At 36.4% G+C, this 21,322-nt stretch overlaps 2 protein-coding genes across 6 annotated transcripts in view; both read left to right on the top strand.

Moving 5' to 3' along the window:
* LY49E (killer cell lectin-like receptor) overlaps positions 1 to 21,322 on the top strand; it is a 101,153-nt gene that overhangs the window by 12,112 nt on the left and 67,719 nt on the right.
* The window catches only part of LOC102149038 (natural killer cells antigen CD94), a 52,386-nt gene continuing 40,148 nt past the window's right edge, over positions 9,085 to 21,322 (top strand). For 3 of the 5 annotated variants that reach the window (XM_070269893.1, XM_070269896.1, XM_023643123.2), the window contains exons 1-2: positions 9,085 to 9,236; positions 12,199 to 12,291. In XM_070269893.1, coding sequence (XP_070125994.1) covers positions 9,224 to 9,236; positions 12,199 to 12,291 — 106 coding nt within the window. In that variant the 5' untranslated portion in view covers positions 9,085 to 9,223. Of the gene's footprint in view, positions 9,237 to 10,128; positions 10,238 to 12,198; positions 12,292 to 21,322 lie in introns of those variants that run through there. The other 2 variants (XM_070269895.1, XM_070269894.1) reach the window with 1 other exon arrangement.

The following is a 21,322-nucleotide window of genomic DNA, read 5'->3' as shown; positions in this document are numbered from 1 at the left end:
AGAAGCGTAAGTTTTGAAATTTTGATGAAACCTCATTTATCATTTTTTGTGTGCTTTTATGTCCTATCTAAGAAATCTTTGCCTCTGTCATGTTCACTGAGATTTTTCTCCTATGTTTGCTTCTAGAAGTTTTATATTTTTAACTTATATGTTTAGCCTATACCCATTCCAAGTTAATTTTTGTGTGTGAGAAAAAGGCTGAGGCTCACTATTATTTCATATAGATGTACAGTTTTTTTGCACAATTTGTTGAAAAGACTTCCCTATCCTCCCTTGAATTACTTTGCTGCTTTTGTAGAAAATTAATTGACCATATCTGTATAGGTCTATTTTTTTTCCTAGGAAGATTAGCCCTGAGCTAGCATCTGCCACCAAAGTTCCTCTTTTTGCTGCAGAAGATTGGCCCTGAGCTAACATCTGTGCCCATCTTCCTCTATTTTATATATGGGATGCCTACCACAGCATGGCTTGATAAGCAGTGTGTTGGTCCCCACCTGGGATCCAAACATGTGAACCCCGGACCACCAAAGTGGAGAGCGCAAACTTAACCACTGCACCATGGGGCAGGCCCCCTGTGTAGGTCTATTTCTGGATTCTCTGTTTTGTCTCAGTGATCTATATGCCTATTCTTGAAGTAATACCATATTGTCTCAGTTACGTAGCTTTATAGTAAGCCTTGGAATCAGATGTACTAATCCTCCAAATTCTTTTTCAAAAGTATATTGGCTATTCTAGGATTTTGCATTTTCTCAAAATTTCTTCAAAAATGCTTGGTGAGATTTTGCCTGGGACAGCATTGAATCTGTAGATTAATTTGGGAGAATTGCCATCTTAACAATATCAAGTGTTAGAATTTGTGACCATGATTTATCTCTCCATAAAGTTAGGTCTTTATAAATTTCTCTCAGCATATGATACATTTCAGGTTATAGGTCTTATACATATTTACCTAGATTTCTATTTTTTGATGCTATTATAAGTGGCATTTAACACTTAAAAAATTATTTGTTGTTAGTTTATATAAATAAAATTGGTTTCTGTAAATTGACCTCATATCCTATCACCTTTTTAAGTTTACTTATTTCCAGTAGGTTTATTTTTTTTGTAGATTCCTTAGGATATTTCTTTTTGATGTACGTAATCATGTCCTATGATGATGTAGAAGGTTTTGCTTATTCTTTCCTTCAGTTTTTCTCTTGCTTTATTGTACTGGCTAGGACCTGGTTGAGGACAATGTTGAGGAGAAGTGATGATAGACAGGCATCCTTGCCTTGTTCCCTGTCTTATGAAGAAAAGTATTTAGTCTTTCACTATTATGTGAGGTCAGCTGTAGGTTTTTTTGTAGATCCTCTTTATCAGGTTGAGGAAATTCCCTTCTATTCTTATTGATTGAGACTTTCATCATGACTGGGAGTTGAATTTTGTTATATAGTTTTTCTGCATCTATTGAGATGATTATATAGATTTTCTTTTTGAGCACTTATGGTGAATTGTGTTGATTTTTTTTTTTTTTTTTTGGTGAGGAAGATTGGCAGTGAACTAACATCCATTGCCAATCTAGTCACTGAGCTAACATCTGTGCCAATCTTCCTCCATTTTGTGTGTGGGATGCTGCCCCAGCATGGCTTGATAAGCAGTGTGTGGATCCATGCCCAGGATCTGAACCCGTGAACCCTGGGCTGCTGAAGTGGAGCATGTGAACTTAATCACGGCTACCAGGCTGGCCCCTGACTTTTGAATGTTAAAAAAAACTTACACTTCTTGGATAAATCAACTTGGTTACGCTGAATTTATCATCTTTCTTTTATATATTGTTAGATTTGTGTGGGAAATATTTTGTTAAAGTATTTTTGTGTTTATATTCATAACAGATATTGTTCATTTATTTTTTTTTAAATGTCTTTTTGTGTTTATGGTATTGGAGAAATACCAGCCTTATATATCCATTTGGGATACTTTTGAATATCCATCAATTTTGGGGGAATAGAATTTGTATTCTCATTCCTTAAATGTTTGATTGAATTTACTAGTGAAATAATCTGAGTCTGAAGTTTTCCTTGGGAGAAGGTATTTAATTAGGAATACCATTTCTTTAATAGATTTAGGGCTAGTTAGACATTCTGTTTCTTGTCAATTTTGATAATTTTTATCTTTCAAGAAATCTGTCCATTTTGTTTAAACTGTCAAATTCATTGCTGTGTTGTCTTTCATTGCATTAGTTTCCCAGGGCTGCTGTAACAAAGTGCCACAAATTTGGCAGCTTAAAACAACCAAAATGTATTCTCTCACTATTCTGGAGGACAGAAGTCCATCACCAAGGTGCCAGCATGCTTCCTCTGAGACTCTGGGTGGAATCTTTCCTTGCCTCTTTCTTGCTTCTGATGGAGGCTGTCGATCCTTGGTGTTACTTGGCTTGCAGCTGCAGTCCTCAATTTGTGGCTCTGTCATCACGTGGCATTCTCCCCGTGGGTCTCTCTCTCTTTACATGCAGTTTCCTCTTCTTATGAGGACTCCAGTTATATTGGGTTAGGGTCTACTCTAATGAGGTCTTCTTAAGCTGATTACATTTACAAATACCCTGTTTCCAACTAAGGTCACATTTGTAGGTTCAAAGGTTAGGACTTAAACATATCTGTTTGGAGGACACATTTCAACCTGTAACAGTAATATTTCCTTATTATCTGTAATCATGTCCTTTCTTTTCTGATGTTGCTTGTATTTCTAATGTTGTATTTGTGTTTTTCTTTCTTGATTAGGCTAGCTAGAGATTTATATCAATTTTATGGATCTTGTCAATGACCCAGATTTTTGTTTCATTGACTTTTTAATGTTTGTCCATTTTTCATCTTGTTTTGTCTTTATTATTTTCTCTCCTACTTATTTTGAGTCTAACTGCTTTTATTCCTGACCTCTTAAGTGAAAGCTTATATATCCTCTTGTCTAAATTAGATCTTTACCTCTGAGAGTTTATAAAGCTTTTGATAAACTGGTTCAAGCATCCCCCATCATTGGGCAGTATACTGGACCTGGTTCATGTGCCTTCCCTGGTCTCTCAGCTCATCTGTCTCGCTCACCTGGATGCTTTCCCAGCTTCCTAGCTAGAGGAACCCCAGCAATACTTGTTTTGTACTCACAGTTGTAAAACTAGGTTATCATAACCTGTACAATGGCCAGATGTTGGCATGGCCTCCATCATGTCCACCTTGGCAGGAGCCACAGCAGATTCGGTGCCAGGTTGACCAGATCACTCAGAGGCTGTGGCTTTCAGAGGTGGCCTGAAGGGTTCAGGTAACACAATCCAGAAATGCAGGGATATAAAGGCCCTATGTGGCAAATTTTTATCAGAAAAAGGCAGAAGACAGGAAAGAGGCTGCCAGTGAACTGGTAGCCCCCTCCTCCAAACTCATGGACGCTTTGAAGATGCAGTGTTAGTGTAAGGGCTCCCCAGAGATGCTCCATGTGAATGAGTAAAAAACTGTTTTCTTGTGAGGCTGTGGCCAGCCTGAAAATGTGTCATGTTGTACTTCCTTTTCCTCCTTCTCTGACTCGTTTTTCTTTACTTCTGCCTCTCATTCTTGCTTCCTTTGGATTTCACTCCTTCCCCCCATTAAGTGTTATCACATAATGTTTTCCTCAGGCTCTGTTTTCCAAGAAAGCCTGGGTTAAGATGGTGCCATCTAATGAAAGGCAGGATTGTAGCCATTCAGGGGAGTTTGCAATGAGGATTTGGTCCACATCGTATAACCCCTCTGTAAATAAGCACATATACCATTAGCCAGTGAGAAAGGCTATAATGTTTACAATGTAACAGAAGGGAGAATTCCATATTGTCCACACTCCCCTCATAGGGATCCATACCATACCTAGAGAGGAGGTTTGGGACAGCTGGCCTCACATCTGTCTTACGCCTGCTTTGGAAATGAGAACTTGAATCTCTTCTCCCCAAAAGGTGTAATTATTGGTAGTACTCTCATTGAATTATCAAGTGACTTAAGGGATTTAAATTAAATCGTGAATGATTGAAAATTATTTATGAAAAGGCTACTAAGTGTAGAAATGCTGATAATATGTGACCATCAGATGTATACAGAAAGCAGAGCTTCTGTACTGTGAAAAGATATTGGATGTCTGGAAGATATAAACTACAAAGTTTCTATATAAGAAAGAGAGATAAAGGAAAGGACAATTCAAGAAGGCTGGACATTTCCTGTTGTCTCAAGCTAAGATGCTAAGACTCATAGGTGACCTCTTAAATGGTGCAGAAAGCATAAGATGGAGGAGTTAGGCAATGACCGAACATCTATAACAGGGGATGTCCCTCAATACACTTGAGTCCTAGCTCCCTATTATGCCTACTATGGCAGGATTAGTTAATGGGTAGTTAAATCAGTTTACTAGCCTAAAGACCCTAAGGTAAAGGAGGACATAATGGAGATAGTGCTATTAAATAAAACTTGTACATAAAATAGGAAAAGAACACTTGGGAGGAGTTATCACACTAGATAAGGAACCACACAACTAGTTGAGACATTAGCCTCATGAGGAAAATGAATGGATGGTGGGAGTAGAAAGTGATCAATATCAACCATGGTTTCATGACCTATTATAGACATGAAGATATGTTGATAAGCATATGATATGTGTGTATGATAAGGGATTGTATCCTTTTTCTTCTCTGTTTCCACTCCTATTTAGTATAGGAAGTGTTAGTGCACTTTATCATTGCAGTGCAGATTTCCAAAGTATGAGGGGCCACATCTAGAGCTGATGGAGAGAACTGCCTATCATTTGGAGGCCCAATATTTGAGGTAGGTAGACACAATGACTAATCGGGCTTTGTGTCTCTCCTTTGGGGAAAGAGTGAGAGCCTCTTTCTTGGTATAGCAGATTGTTGCCTCATATGGCTGGAAGCATGAAGTTGTTAAAGATTTAAATATGAATATAAGGATGGGAACGAATGTTGAGGTTAGAATATGCCACTCTGGACCTGTTTTTGCTCAGAGGTAAACCTTGTTCTTCCTCTGCTCAGCTTTGCATTGCAGGGGAGCGAACCCCTCCAGGCTGCATTTCCCAGTGTCTCAACCAAACAAAGTCTGAGGAGAGACTTAAGTGCTATGAGTGCTTTACAGGGCAGTGAAAATGAGGGAAAATGGAAGTGAGGTAAGAAAGGATGGGAAAGAAATACAAGGTGGTACATACTTAGGCTGACCACTGCTCCATGAAGAAACAAAGCTGGTCATTTGACCGTGGGGGGCATGACTGCAGAAAAACGGTAAGTGTAAATAGTCCAGGGAAGGGAGGAGTGAAGAGGAATTGATGTGCCAATTCCTTTTCCTCACTGTCTCCCATTGGTTATAGTTCATTCCAAGTGGAAACGAGTAATCTGCACTTCTAGCCTGGACAGCTGCTGGGGAATCCAGCTCTCGTATCCTATGGTGATGCTTACCAGAATCTGGAAATGGTGTTCAGAGCCAGACAGTTCGGTCATAGACTTCAGACAATGGAAGCATTCATCTTCAGCACAGGTGATCACTGCAAGGACAATTATGTAAAGTAAGTGGTTAAGAACCTGAGAGACAGGGGCTTGCCATATGGCCTAGTGGTTAAGTTCACGTGCTCCACTTTGGTGGCCCGGGATTTTGCCGATTACGGATCCCGGGCGTGGACATGGCACTGCTCATCAGGCCATGCTGAGGCGGTGTCCCACATAGCACAACCAGAGGCACTCACAACTAGAATATACAACTATATACTGGGGGGCTTTGAGGAAAAGAAACAAAAATATTGGCAAGCGTTGTTAGCTAGCTCAGTTGCCAATCTTTAAAAAAAAAGAAAAAAAAGATCTCAAGAGACGTATGAAGCTGAGGCTGAGAATTTGAGACAGTGTATAAGTTGGGTTCTGTAAAGCCGCGTTTCTGGATTTGAGGTGGGTTATGTCAACAGATGCTAATAGGAATTTGAGGATGGGAGAAAGGGAGAAACCGGAGTAGTTTTCACCCCTCTCTACTTTAGGCTGCATCTCTAGCAATGGCTGCATTACTTCTCTGGTCCTCTCATTGGACAGACCTTCTGTGGTTCTAGCTTCTGCCAGTGGTTTGGTTCCAGGAAAACCACCTCCTTCGTTTATTCTTAGTTCAAAGGGTAGTAGAGGCTTCCTGGTATTGTTAAACTCTGAGTTTCCTTCTCGACTCCTGGGTGGTTTATAGCATCTTAGTCACCTGCTTAATCAATTCCTTCAATTAAATTCCCTTTGTTTTAATCACTCAGAGAGATTTCTGTTTTCCTTGCTGAATCCACATATATTTTCTCCTCTTGTCAATATAACAATCATGTGAGATAATATCATTATCTCCATTTTACTGATGAGAAAATTGAGGCTTGTAAGATTATTCAATTAATTAATAGTTGGAGTTGGGGGTTTGAACCCAGGCTGCCTGACTCTAATCTTGATGGTGCTATATCTCTGATCTTTATCTTTATCTCAGATATCTTTGCATTGTCCTGGTAGCCTGAGAATAATGGACATTCTCCTGGACACAAAGGCAGATATGTGTATATGTTATCATAGGCACTTAAAAATGGCAGGTGCAATGCTTTCATGCAAGTAATTATTTAAAATAGGCCGTTCAGTCTGTTACAGTAGCAGTAAGACCAAGTGGAGATACAAATTGAATCTGATTTAAAAAAGAGGTCAACGTGATACTGTGTTCATCCTCAATGGGTAGATGCTGACTCAGGATATCAAGAGAAGGATATTGGAAATGAATAATGTGGAATAGGGTTGTTTTCAGTTTTTCCTCTTTTGATTTTATCTTCCATGTCTTTGTCAGAATCTCAAAATAGAATCCAGTTATCTTACACAAAAATCTATAAGATAATTCAGTTTCAGAAGTGGTTATTGTGAGCTTTGAATTCTCTGTGCTAAGTGCTGGTTGTTTCACCCATTCCTTGCTCTAGTCATGAATTTCTTTGGCCCGATGTGTTTTTTCCCTTCTCATTTCTGCAGCTAAAATTAATTTTCTTTTAAGAATTCCCTTAAATGGTGCATCCTTGTTAGGTTGCTCACATTCCAGCCCAGTCAGAGATAACTGCCCATTTTCCTGCTCTATGAAACTCTTTTCATTTCATTCATGTCTTCTATTTTGCTACTTTGGATTACATGAAATAAATATTCCTTTATCTGAGTTGAACTTAAAACTATTTTTTACACTCCTTTCATAATTTGTATAAATTTTGTATGTGTGCGTGTGTGTGTGTGTGTGTGTGTGTGTGAGGAAGATTAGCCATGAACTAACATCTGTTAGCAATCTTCCTCTTTTGGATTGAGGTGCTGAGCTAGCACCTCTGCCAATCTTCCTCTATTGTATGTGAGATGCTGCCATGGAATGGCTTGACAAACAAAGCTGGGTTCATGCCCGGGATCCGAACCTGCCAACTCCAGGCTCCCGAAGCAGAGTGTGCAAACTTAACCACTACACCACCAGGTTGGTTCCATAATTTGTATGAATTTTACACAAATTCATTTCTTTTACTTAGTAGCAGTTTGCTTTATTCATCAAAGCAATGCAAACCAAAACACAACAGCGGCTTTTATCAGGGACATCTTGGAAGAGAAGCGAGCATTTTTTTTAAAAAAAGAAATTTCTTCAGTTGAATAGAAAGAAAACTCTCTTCCAGTGGTGAAAAGCATAAGCAGAGAAGTGGTAGCTCTAAGACGTCGTTTGAAAAATCTCTCTGAGTATTTATTATGACAAAACCATCAGAGGAAATAAGGCTCTGGATTGTATGTACTCAAAGTGTAGTGTCAAATAAACAAAATGTACTTCAAAAGTAAATAAGGAAATTTAAGAGTTCATTTTTATTCAAGAAATATTCTTCAAGGAACTACTCTGTATAGGAAACTGTGGTAAGTACTGAAAATTCAGAATGCATATGACATAGTAATTGCCTAAAGTCTAGGCTACTTGGCAAAGTGATCATTAATTAAAAGATAAATATCCACAACAACAACTTATTAATGAGGAATGAACATTGTAATTAGGGAGAGTTTCAGAATATACATAATATAAGTTAAATACAGGGTGGCTAAAGTTTAGAAATATAGATAATATTTTCTTTGACTTTTTGAAGATTAACTTGGTTGATTACTTCTGGGTTGTGCTAAAGTTACAGGTTTATAAATAAAAACCAGAGATGAAAATCATTGCAGGCAAATCACCACTGATGCATGTTCAGGAATTGATGGAACTGTTACATTATTATACTACATTTGTTCCTAATTTGCATAACACATTGCTAATAAGGAAGAACACAGTGAACAAATCATGTAATATTGTTGTATTGTAAAGTGATGGCAACAAACCATTAGTATATAACTTTTCTTATGTTTCCAGATGTGGGGGCTATGTTGTATATATAATATAAAACATATTTCCTAATATACCTTAAATATTTGATCATCATTCTTTTATTCATTCATTGAAATAAAAGAAAGTTGTGTGGTTTTCTTCCCAATAATTTAGCAAAGTAAAACATATGAACAATTGCTTTTATAAAATGACAATATTTCAGTATTTGTAATCTTTTCTCTGGGTAATTAAGAGATTATTCTTCTCCCGACTTCTCCCACAGTTTGAATTTATAATTTTTTCTATGTTTTCTTCATTATCTCTGTCTGTCCCAAGGTGGGAGGTGCTGTCTGGCAGAACATTCTTCCATCCTCTTAGTTCTCGCTTGGATTTCCTCTCAGGCAACACTAGGGAAAGATGAGATCTCTACATGGAAACTACATTGCGAAATGATTACAGAGATTCCGAGCTAACCCTCTCACAACTTTGACTAGATTATTTCCCATTCTTTTCTATTTCTTCTCATTCTTTTCTTTTTTTTCCTGCTTTCTTTCTTCTTTCCTTCTTTACATTATCTAGTTATCTATGGTAGTATTTTTTCCTCCATTTATCAGTCAAAACTATTAACCTCACAGGTACCTGTTCTTCACCTATGCCCTAGAGTGAAGAAAGGAGAAGAGGTCCTTTAAAAAAAGCGTACGCATATATAAGAATTCTGACCAGAACAGAAACTTTCAGAATGTCTCTGAAATGTCAATAGATCTCTTATTCTATTGCTGAGAATATTTTCAGTTGTTCTGGACATCAGATCTTTTCCTCTTGTTCAGCCTTCATTAGAGAAATGAACCACTCTCAACTCCATTTCTGATGAAACCATGGAATTTTCAGGTAAGGTCAAAGGTGTCATCAGCTACTACTTCTATAGATTTTGTTAACATCCTTAATTCTATCTGATGGAGATTGATATTTGAAATCCCAGAACAGTGGAGGAAACTCACAACAATTGAACTTTAGGGAAAGGAATTGAATGTCCCCAATTAGAATATTTTCAAGTTGAATTGAGTTAAATTAAAAGCAGGTCATTGAGTAGAAGAATTTCTATTCTGGAAATGGAATAATGCTGTGCCCTCTAAGGTTTCTTTCCTTTAGAATGGAAGAAAGTGAATTACAAGGACTGAGGAAAGTGGAGAAGATATGTTCACCTTTTTCTTTCTTTAGAAATAACATTATTTTTGTGAATGTTTAGTGTTATCATTTCTAGTTAGACTTTATTCTTAGTTATAAACTATAATAATCTAGATAGAGAATTTCTTGTACTGTGGAGGTATACAGACAAACTACAGTATGAGATTTCTTTTTTCCTTATATGCTGAAATTTTTTAAAAGATGAACACTTTGTATTTTAGTGTAGGAACAAAGCCATTCAAGGAAATCAAACTATTCTTTCTCAGACACTTTGAAACAGAATTAATTGCCACTTCTTTCTAATTTTCCTTGTTTATAATTGTTTCCCTCAATAGAACATTAATTTTTTCCCTTATTCAGTTGTTCAACAATTGTTTATTTAACATTTACTATATGCAGAGCATTATAATTGTTATTCAAAATATGAAGGTAATTAAGCCACAGACTCTTCCCTTAGGGAGCTCAAATTTCAGAGGGCAGACGTGCCTACAGATAATTGAAATGCAGTGTGAATACCTAAGTATTTGGGTCATAATTAAGGTGCACTGAGAACACACAGGAGGGGTGGAGTTCACTCTGCTGAGGCACAGGGAAGACTTTTCAAAGGAATCCATTCAACTGGATTTGGAGGAAGAGAATGTATTTCGTTCAGGATGATTATAGCAAAAATGCATAATTTTCCAGAGACTTTGCACTGCTGCAAGGTAGGATATTGGGCATTGCTGGAGGAGCTGTGAATAGGGACAACCAGCTTGGTGTTTAGCCAGAATAGGCAAATAAAAGCAATTATCTAAAGAAGAGCTGTGAGAATGAATATTGTACAGAGATAAAAACATATCTGAAAATTCCTGCTGAGGACCAGACTGTTTTTCTTTTCTTCTTTGATGCAAGTCCCAGAAACTCATCTCTCTTTCTTTTCCTATTTAAAGTCATTACTGCCTATGATATCCCTTCTTATCACCACTAACCCAGACAAATACCTCAGGGGGAATCTTTTTAACTCTATCGTTTTTATTTCCTCAAAGGAAACTATTATGGTTCCTTTGGTTTTATGGTTGTTTTTTTTAAACTGATAATTGCTACAGATAAACCAGCAGAAGATAACAATGCCAAACAAGTAATATAGTATAAGATATTTCTTTATCACTATATACTGTGGTGTATAGTTCCTCATTCCTTTTCTGAAAAGTAAAAGAGCCCTCTTGGATTCATTACTTTTACATTTATTTTGGGGTGTAAACAGTAAGTCCTCAAAAATTTGTTGATGTCTGTTTAAGTCTTGTGGTAGCCTTAGCACTGGGTGTCAGAGACGGTTGGCCTATCCATGAGCCATTCTAAATCACCTGTTCCCCTGCCATTCGCACAAGTTACTCACTATCTCAGCTCCCTTTGCAGCTAGAGTGGCCATGTGGCCCACCTTTGGCCATTGAAACTTAAGACAAAGTTGGCTAGAGGAATTCTGGAAAGGCTTGCATTGCCTCTATTCTCTTTTTGTTTCCTTGAATACTGACAAATTATCTGGAGCTGTGGCAGCTCTGTTGTGGCCTCGAGGTTATCAACATGCCCAAGGACAGATTAGAAAGATTTAGAGAGCCAACGGTGTGGATGTTGTCAAACTGTTGGACCAGCCCTTAGTCTCTTGCTCTCTGGATTTTTTTTTTTTTAAGATGTTTATTTTTGCCTTTTTCTCCCCAAAGCCCCCCGGTACATGGTTGTATATTCTTAGTTGTGGGTCCTTCTAGTTGTGGCATGTGGGACACAGCCTCAGCATGGCTCGATGAGTGGTGCCATGTCTATGCCCAGGATTCGAACCAACGAAACACTGGGCCACCTGCAGCGGAGCGTGCTAACTTAACCACTCGGCCACGGGGCCGGCCCCAATCTCTGGATTTTTTAAAATATATGTCCAGATTTATGTCTGTGAACTGTTTCCCCATGGTTGTTCTCAATTTCAATGGGCTCCTCATCACACAGAAGAGGGAATTCATACTGAATTAAAAATAAAAGCAGGTTGTTTGACAAGTGGGAATGAAGGGCCTTTGGAAAAATAAGATGGAGAAAGCAGAATAGTTCTGGATTTATTATCATTGTAGCTATTAATTGGCTTCTTATAATCTGGCATTGCAGTATAACAGGATGTGCTGTGCTACAAATCAAGATGGTTTAAGATTAAAAACAAAACAAAACAAGCAACTTTTGTGATTTGTGCTTGAAATATAAGAGTCTGGTATCTCTCAGGCAGCCAAGACGGCAACTTCTTAGTTTGCTTTTTTCTGATAGCTCTGGTTTTATGTATTCAGGCCTGTTATTTCAATCTCTTTTTTTCTGATCATAGTAGGAGAAGATCCTCTTTAAAATGATAATCATTTGTCTTAACACCTTATAGTTTTACCCTCCTCAAATTAAATGATTTCTCCATCCATCATTGGCACAGCAGCATCCCTTAGCCTACAAAAGACCACAATTGGTGGGAAACTCCAATATTAACTTATAAAAGATTCTTATAAAAGAGGGAAAAAATCTACTTACATGTGATTTTTATTGACAGCTAATTGCCATATGTTGTCTGGATGTATGAATTGTAATGATTTTTTTTTCTTGAACGGTTGTGGAGGAGGGTCTCCTTTCGCCATATCTTATCTCAATACATTTCTCTCGTCTCCAGAAATGACTGAGAAGGCTATTTACACAGTGGTGGAATCTCATACCAAAAGGAAGAAAATACAATCCAGAACTCCTAACAAGAAATATGAGTATGGTAAGCATCTATTTTCAAAGAACCATGGGTTTGAACGGGGTCTTAAACGTCCTTCAATCCAAGGAATTTGTAAATTTCTCTTTATAACTTCCCTGCCAAGTGGTTACCTACTACGTTTGAACAACATCCCGGGAAATGTAACTCATTTTTTCCCAAGGTCATCAGTTTGCAGACTTTAACTGGAATATTTTTCTTTATTCTGAATCAAAATATTTCTTCTTGCGTCTGATATGCACAAACACTACTTATAAGCCTTTTAATGGTGAAGAAGAAGTAATTCTCATAAGATGCCTGATGACTTCTGAGGCTGAGTCCAACAGCTCAGAGCAACAGATCATCATCTCTTCTTGGGTCTGAGCATTAATTATAGTGCAGAAACTACACGAAAAGTCATCTTGTTATTTAGGGAGATAAATACTAATGTCAGACAATTGTGTATATGCAGTATAGAGTAATGTATGGGCCCTTTTCGCCATTCTTTTTTCTTCTGACTATCCTCAGTAGTCCAAGTGAATACCCTGTGCTGGGCCATGTTTCCTCCATTAACAGATGGCTGGACCAGTGGAAGAAATGAAAGAAAATCTCTTGGCTTTCATGGCTTTGGGGAGCTTGTGGAAATTCCTTGCATATAAAAAGTCTGGCTTGTAATTATTTTTGCTCTTGTAGTTATAGCAGTTGTAAAAAAAATCAGAGAAAATAAAAACATTCTGTAATTTGTTGGGTGGTATTAGGAAGGGGGGCTTAAGATAAGCATGAATCGTGTAGTTCCACTTTAATGATTTATTAGATGTTAAAATTCTGCACATTAGCCATTTATTCTTAGATATTGTAGGAAGTCATTATTTGTTGATACGTATTTATGTAGACATATAAAGTAAGGGCAGACACGAGGCAGGGGCTGCAGCACATGCATAGTAGGTGACCATGAAAAAATTTTCTTAAACTCATCTTTTTCAATGTCTTTCATTGGGCAGTGTTCCACATCACACTGCAGCCATCTGCAAAACTTTTATGTTTCTGTAATTTTGTTTTGACCTCGATAACTAATATTTGTTTTGTTTGAAACACTGTTGCAATAACACTTTTAATTTATACGTTAATGTCTTTCATCTGCTTATCAAACCGACAGACTCTTACTTTAGTTTAATCACAAGTTGTTTGCTGCAGGTCAGCTATATTCCAGGTGCTGTACTAGGTGCCGGTATACCAAGAAAATATTGTGTTTCTGCTGTTGTTTATTGCAATGCTTTCTTCCGTTCGACTAAAAACTCCTCAAGAACAGAAATTAAGCCCAAACACCTATCTTGGTGCATCTGAGATCTAAAAGGAGGCCAGTGTGGGAGGAGAACACCAGGAGTGGGGAGAGTGACAGAAAATGAAAAGAATTTAGAGGTTCATCTAAAGTTCAAAAGGAAGTCATTAAAAGCTTTTAATGGAGGAAAGAAAGAACCAGGGCTCTTTAGAATTTAGCTGATTTCATGTCTTCCAGAGGGGAAAATTAAGGTTGGACCAATATCATATTGTTATTGGCAAACAAGGAACATTTAAGACAAGGTAAATGATGTCAGGTTGAAGGGGGCCTTTTTGGAGGAAGTTGTAACACTTTGAGCAATAATAATAATTAATCAAAATAAAGTAACTTAATTTTATTAGGTTAAATGTGTTAATATATCTAACTGAATTTGTTTCCTCTTTTTAAATATATGTGTGTTTATAAAGTATAGAAGGGTATTTCTTTTAAGTGTATACGTAAAAACAAGAAAATATTAGGAATTGTAAGTCAAATAGTCCAGAAAAAGCAGAACCAAAAACAGGATTATCATATACAATAAGAAAGCAGAAAGGGGAAAAGAGAGCTCAATAGCACGATTTAAAATGATGACTTAGGCAAATGTCTTAAAAAGGGAGCTTGCTACAAAATCTTGATTCCTCTTTTCCTAGGATATAGAATTTCTAAATGGCCCTAAAATTTAAATAATACAATAAAGCTTACCTTACTAGTAACAGTGCTAACAAATAATATCAATATATACTAATGATAGGATAATACGTAATGAAATGTTGGCTAATTTAAACTTAAAACACACATATTTTATAATAGGGATTTTAGGTTATAAAAATCCAACATATGTTAAAGGTCAGAATTTAAAATGTCCTACTTTTTCCGGCTTTATTGAAAAATATTGATATGCATTGTATAAGTTTAAGATGTACAACATGATGGTTTGATTTACAAATATTGTGAAATGATTCCCACAATAGGTTCAGCTAATATTCATCATCTCATATAGATACAATAAGAAGAAAAGCAAAAAGAAAAGTAAAAAGGTTCCTGTGATGAGAACTCTTAGGATTTCCTCTCTTAGCAACTTTCCTATATGTGATACAGAAGTGTTAACTATAGTCATCACGTTGTACATTACTTCCCTAGTACTTATTTATCTTCTAACTGGAAGTTTGTACATTTTTACCGCTTTCCTCCAATTCCTCCTCTTCCTATCCTCTGCCTCTGTTAACTACAAGTCTGATCTCTTTTTCTATGAGTTTGGATTTTTTTAGATTCCACATATAAGTGAGATTATTTAGCATTTGTCTTTTTCTGTTTGACTTATTTCACTTAGCATAATGCCTTGAAGATCCATCCATGTTGTCGCAAATAGTAGGATTTCCTCATTTTTTATGGTTGAATAATATTCCATTATTGTATGGAATGGTATACAGTTGTATATAGCAGTATACATTGTGTAGAGTAGTCCCCCCTTTTCCAGAGGAATATGTTCCAAGACTCCCAGTGGATGCCTAAAACTGAAGATAGTAGTGAGCCCTATATATACTATGTTTTTTCCTATACATACATATATATGATAAAGTTTAATTTATAAATTAGGCACAGAAAGATTAACAACTAACAATATAATTTATAAATTAGGCACAGTAAGAAATTAACAATAACTAACAATAAAATAGAATAATTATAACAATACACTGTAATAAAAAGTTACCATAGATCTTAGAACCTCAGTGTATGAATTTTTTCCTTATTAAGTTGAGAACTTTCACCTTTTCACTTAAAGGAAGCACTTCACTGCTCCTCTTTGGCGCATCTGAATTGCCAGTGTCACTACTCTTGTGCTGTGGGGCCATTAGTAAGTAAAACAAGCGTTACTTGAACATAAGCACTGCAATAGTCATCTGATAACAGGGATGGCTGCTAGATGACCAAGGGGTGGGTAGCGTGTGCACCATGGATATGCTGGACAAAGGGATGATTCATGTTCAGGCTGGGATGGAGCAGGATAGCATGAGATTTTTATCACGCTACTCAAAAGGGCACACACTTTAAAACGTATGAATTTTTTATTTCTGGAATTTGTCATTTAATATTTTTGCACCGCAGTTTACTACCGGTAACCGAAACCGCGGAAAGCAAAACCTCGGATGCAGGGGGACTACTGTATATACACCACGACTTCTTTATCCATTCATCTATTGATGGACCTTTAGTTTGTTTTCATATCTTCACTGTTGTAAATAACGCTGCTATGAACGTGTGCGTGCAGATATATTTTCAAGTTAGTGTTTTCGTTTCCTTTAGATATATTCCCAGAAGCAGAAAGGCTGGATCATCTGGTGGTTCTATTTTTAACTTTTTGAGAACCTCCATGCTGTTTTCAATATGGGCTGTAACAATTTACAATCCCCACCAACAGTGCACAAGTGTTCTCTTTTGTCCACATCCACTCCAGGATTTATGTCTTGTCTTTTTGAGACTAGCCGTCCTAACATCCTAATGAGGGATGATATCGCATTGTGGTTTTAACTTGCGTTTCCCTAAAGACTAGTGATGTTGAGCATCTTTTCATGTCCCTGTTGGTCTTTTCTATATCTTCTTTGGAAAAATGTCTATTCAGATCCTTTGCCCAGTTTTTAGTTGGATTATTTGATTTTTTTGCTATTGAGTTGTATAAGTTCTTTGTATATTTTGGACATAACCCCTTATCAGATATATGTTTTGCAAATATTTTTTTCGCATTCTGTAGCTTGTCTTTTCACTTTATTGATAGTTTCCTTTGCTGTGCAGAAGCTTTTTGATTTGATATAGTCCAACTTGTTTATTCTTGATTTTGTTGCTTGTGCTCTAGGGGTCATAGCCAATAAATCATTACCAAGACCCATGTCATGGACCTTTATGCCTATGTTTTCTTCTGGGAGTTTCATGATTTCAGGTCTTACATGTAAGTCTTTAATCCATTTCGAGTTAATTTTTGTGAGTGGTGTAAAATAGGGGTCCAGTTTCGTTCTTTTATGTGTGAGTATCCAGTTATACCAGCACCATTTTTTTTAATTTTTATTTTTTGAGGAGGATTAACCCTGAGCTAACATCTACTTCCAATCCTCCTCTTTTTGCTGAAGAAGATTGGCCCTGAGCTAACATCCATGCCCATCTTCCTCTATTTTATATGTGGGATGTCTACCATGGCATGGCTTGATAAGTGTGGTGCATAGGTTTACACCCGGGATCTAAACCAGCAAACACCGGCCTGCCAAAGTGGAACGTGTGAACTTAACTGTTGCATCACCGGGCTGGCCCCATCACAGCACCATTTATTGATGAGACTGTCTTTTCTCCATTGAGTATTCTTGGCTCCTTTGTCAAACATTAGTTGACCATATATGCTTGGGTTTGTTTCTGGGCTCTTGCTTCTGTTCCATTAGTCTATTTATCTGTTTTTAGGCCAGTACTATACTGTTTTGATGACTATGACTTCATAGTATAGCTTGAAATCAGAAAGTGTGACGCAACCTGCTTTGTTCTTTTTCAGTATTTTTTTTTTTTGGCTATTTGGGATCTTTTGTGGTTCCATATAAATTTTAGGAATGTTTTTTCTACTTCTGTAAAAAAGTGCCATTGTCATCTTGGTAGGGATTGCATTAAATCTATAAATGGCTCTTGGTAGTATTGATGAAATATCCTATTTTTGTAACAAATAAAGTTTAACTCTACAACAAGAGCTAATGTAAAATGACCTGCAGCTTGAGTTAAGTCACTGCGGGAAAAGCAAACATGTCCCAAACTGTGACTAAACATCAGATGTTTGATAAACAGTTTACTGAAATATTTTGCTTTTTGGTCTAGGTTGATCACTGCGAGCTCAGGAAGGTATCAAAGGACATAGTAAAGCAACTATTGGAAAGCACAAGTATAATTACAGCCTTAGGGAAGTATAAAAAATTATAGGAATAGCAAATGAAGTTTAAAAACTGTTATACCTTAGGATAGGTTTAAATATTAGAATAGCTATAGGTTTTGTAATAATTTTATTTGCGCATGTTTGTTACTTAACGTGTTTGCATGAGCTATTTCTGTGTAATGAGTTACCCCACAGCTTAGCTCGCATTTCTCTGGGTCAGTAGCCAGGCGTGGCTTAGCTGAGTGACTCAGGGTTTCTCACTGCAGCTGCCTGTAGGGCGTGGCCCAGGGCTGGGGTCTCATCTCAAGGCTTCATTAGGGAGGATGTTCCTCCAAGTTCACTGTTGGCTGGTCTCAGGCCCTCACTGATTATTGACAGGAGAATTCAATTCCTTGCCCCGTTGGCCTCTCCATAGAGTTTTTCATATCGTAGCAGTTTGTTTGCTGTTGGGTAGAGAAGAGATGGAGAGAGAGAGATGGAAACCAGCTCACACTCCTGGAAAGAGGATTACACAATGGCATGGACAGCAGGAGGTGGAGATGATGACTGAGGCCATTTAAGAAGATCCTCACACATTTAGATATTATGCGTTTTGTAAAATAAGGATGCTTCCAATTACAAATATTAGTAAATATTATTTTTCACTGGCAGAAGGCTTTGAACAAGTTTGCAAGATGTTTGCTTTTATGTATTGCCATTAAGCGATGAACTTCTTGAGGTCATGCACTGTGACTCCTCTCTGACTTCAGCATATAATAGAATAGCCACCATGCGGGAGGTGCTCAGGAAATTCAGGTTGAATAAATGAATTAATAAGTATAATTTGTAAGCTTTATTTTATGATTAGTGAGGATATTTAGCAATCCAAACAGCAAGAGCGCTTTTTGAAAACTTATGGGACCTATGATAGTTGCTGCCACTTTATAAATTTAATTTCGCTTACTACAGTTTCCAAAGGATCATTCGCACTTCTGATGTAATTTTGCACTATGGCCACCAGATGGCATCACTACACACACCAAGCTCTCAAATCAAAGCATTTAAATTAAAAAATGACTTGCTCATAAAAGTAAAGTAATGTGTGTTCTCATAAACTGCTACTGAGAATGTTAGCAGATATTACTGCAGATAAATTTAGCAAAATATATTTGTAGTCTTAAAAATGGTAGTACTTTTTGAGGTAAGGATTCTACTAGTAGAAATCTATCTTCAGAAAGTAATATATGTGAACAAAATGCTACACACTTAGATTTTTACCTCAGAGTTGTTTGAATTGCCGACTATGGAAGATTTCTGTCCAAAAATAGTGTAAGGGTTAAATACATATGATAGAACCATACAATTAAAAAATATGAAAACTTTAAAATTAATGAAATATTCAATGACATGAGAAAGGCTTATGACATAATGTTAACTGAAAAAAATTGGATTATAAAATAATGTATGAGTCCTCCTATGTACAAAATATACATAGAAAATACGCTAAGGATACATATTGAATTAATTTTATAGGGAGATTTTAAGGTGTTTTTCTTCATGTTTGTCCTTGTGGCACCAATTTCCAGCAGTGACTAGCTGTATATAAAGCCTTATGTTATTAATAAAAAGAAAACAAGTGTGACAACAACATAGCAAGGGAATAAACTGTTTGGTGCTTACCGTAACTGAAAATTCTTTGTCTTCTGCTATGTTAAGCCATTAAAATATTCTTTCATTCAATATTTATCCAGTGGTTTTTCTGTGCCAAACATTGCATGGGGTGTTGGTGATAAAAAAGTGTATAAGACACAATTTCTGCCATTAATGAACATATGGTCAACTTAGAGAGAGAGATATATAAACAAATATTTTGTAAAATAATATGACATGCAATGACAAAGACTAATAATACATTTTATCTCATTTAAGCATTATATAACAAATTTGACATGCAAAACAAAATGTTCAACATTCTTAAATGCATGACAATGTGCAGAAAAAATATCTGTATGACACAATTAAAAATTATTAGAATTTTTATAATATATAAAAATGCAAAGGAAAAAATTTTTACCATCTATAATAACTTAAGAATTCTTTCAAACTCCCTTTCTAGTTACTATGTTTTTTAAAAATACATTAGAGATTCTTTACAAAAATTAAAATTGCAGATAATACAAAAAAAAAGTTTAAAAAATTTGAAAATGTTATATACCACCTAGAAATAATCATTGTAAATATACAATCTATGAACATATAATGGTGGTAGAGAATGTGTGACCGGGGACAATTGGGTTATTTCCTGCTTTTATATAGAGACAGATAAATAGATAGATACATAAAGGGTAGAAATGCATTTAGCAAAATAAGATCTTACCATACCCGCAATGCTTTTATTTTAAAACAGTATTAAATTTTATTTTGGCAGGATCTAGAAGAAAATAAAAGATTGGAAATTATACTAAAGGAATTAATACTTCAAATGAATGCTTCTTTAATATAAGATATTATTTCCCAGATGTTTCCTCTTAAGGTTAAGAGAAGTTATTTAAAAAATATGTAGAAATCATTAGGCTTTTATTCTTTTAAGTATATGTTTTAATTTTATTTATTTTTATTTTATTTAAAAACATTTCCCCCAGCTTTATTGAATATAATTGACAAAATTATATATATTTAAAGTGTACAATGTGATGATGTATTAGACACATATATTGTGAAGTAATTTTTTTTCTGTAAGATTGGCACCTGAGCTAATGACTGTTGCCAATCTTTTTTTTTTTTCTTTCTGCTTTTTCTCCTCAACCCTCCCCCCGACCCAGTACATAGTTGCATATTTTAGTTGTGGGTCCTTCTAGTTGTGGCATGTGGGACACCACCTCAGCATGGCCTGATGAGCGGCGCCATGTCCAGCCCAGGATCCTAACCTGCGAAACATGGGACCGCTGAAGTGGAGGGAAGGAACTTAACCACTTGGCCCCGGGCCCTGCCCCTTAGGTCTTCTGACCACCACTCTTTCCACTAAATCCCACTGAAGGTTAAAGGTGATTCAACAGCCAGGATTACATTGTGTGTTGATAAAATAAGATTGATCAATAATCACTGACGAGCAGTGCCATGTCCACGCCCGGGATCTGAACCAGTGAAACTCTGGGCCGCCGAAGTGGAGTACGTGAACTTAACCACTAGGCCGTGGGACCGACCCCTGAAATAATTTCTACAGTCAGATTAATTAACACATCCATCACCTTACATAGCTCCCTTTTCTGTGTATGTGTGAGAATGCTTAAGATCTATCCTTTCAGCAAATTTCAAATATACAACACAGTATTATTGACTATAGTCATTGTGCTGCATATTATTTCCTCAGAACTTATTCATCTTAAAACTGAAACTTTGTATGCTTTGACCTACATACCCTCATTTCCTTCACCTCCCAACCCATGGCAACCATTATTCTACTCTCTGTTTCTATGAGTTTGACTTTTTAAAATCTAGGTGCTACGTATAAGTGATACTGAAAAATACTTGTCTCTGACTTATTTCACTTAGCATAATGCCTTCAAGTTTCATCCAGGTTGTCACAAATGGCAGAATTTCCTTCTTTCTTATGACTGAATAATATTCCATTGTATATATGTACCACATTTTCTCTATCCATTCATACATCAACAGACACTTAGATTGTTTCCATATTTTGGTTATTGTGAATAATGCTGTAATGAACGTGAGAGTGCAGAGATCTCTTTGAGATACTGATTTTATTTTATTCAGCTATAGACTCAGAAGTTGTATTGATAAATCATATGGTAGTTCTATTTTTAATTTTTTGAGGAAACTCTACACTGTTTTCCACAGTG

Source organism: Equus caballus, chromosome 6 (assembly GCF_041296265.1).
Source record: "Equus caballus isolate H_3958 breed thoroughbred chromosome 6, TB-T2T, whole genome shotgun sequence".
NCBI lineage: Eukaryota > Metazoa > Chordata > Mammalia > Perissodactyla > Equidae > Equus > Equus caballus.
Note: the sequence above shows the minus strand (reverse complement) of the source record. Positions and strands in the feature narration are given on the sequence as shown.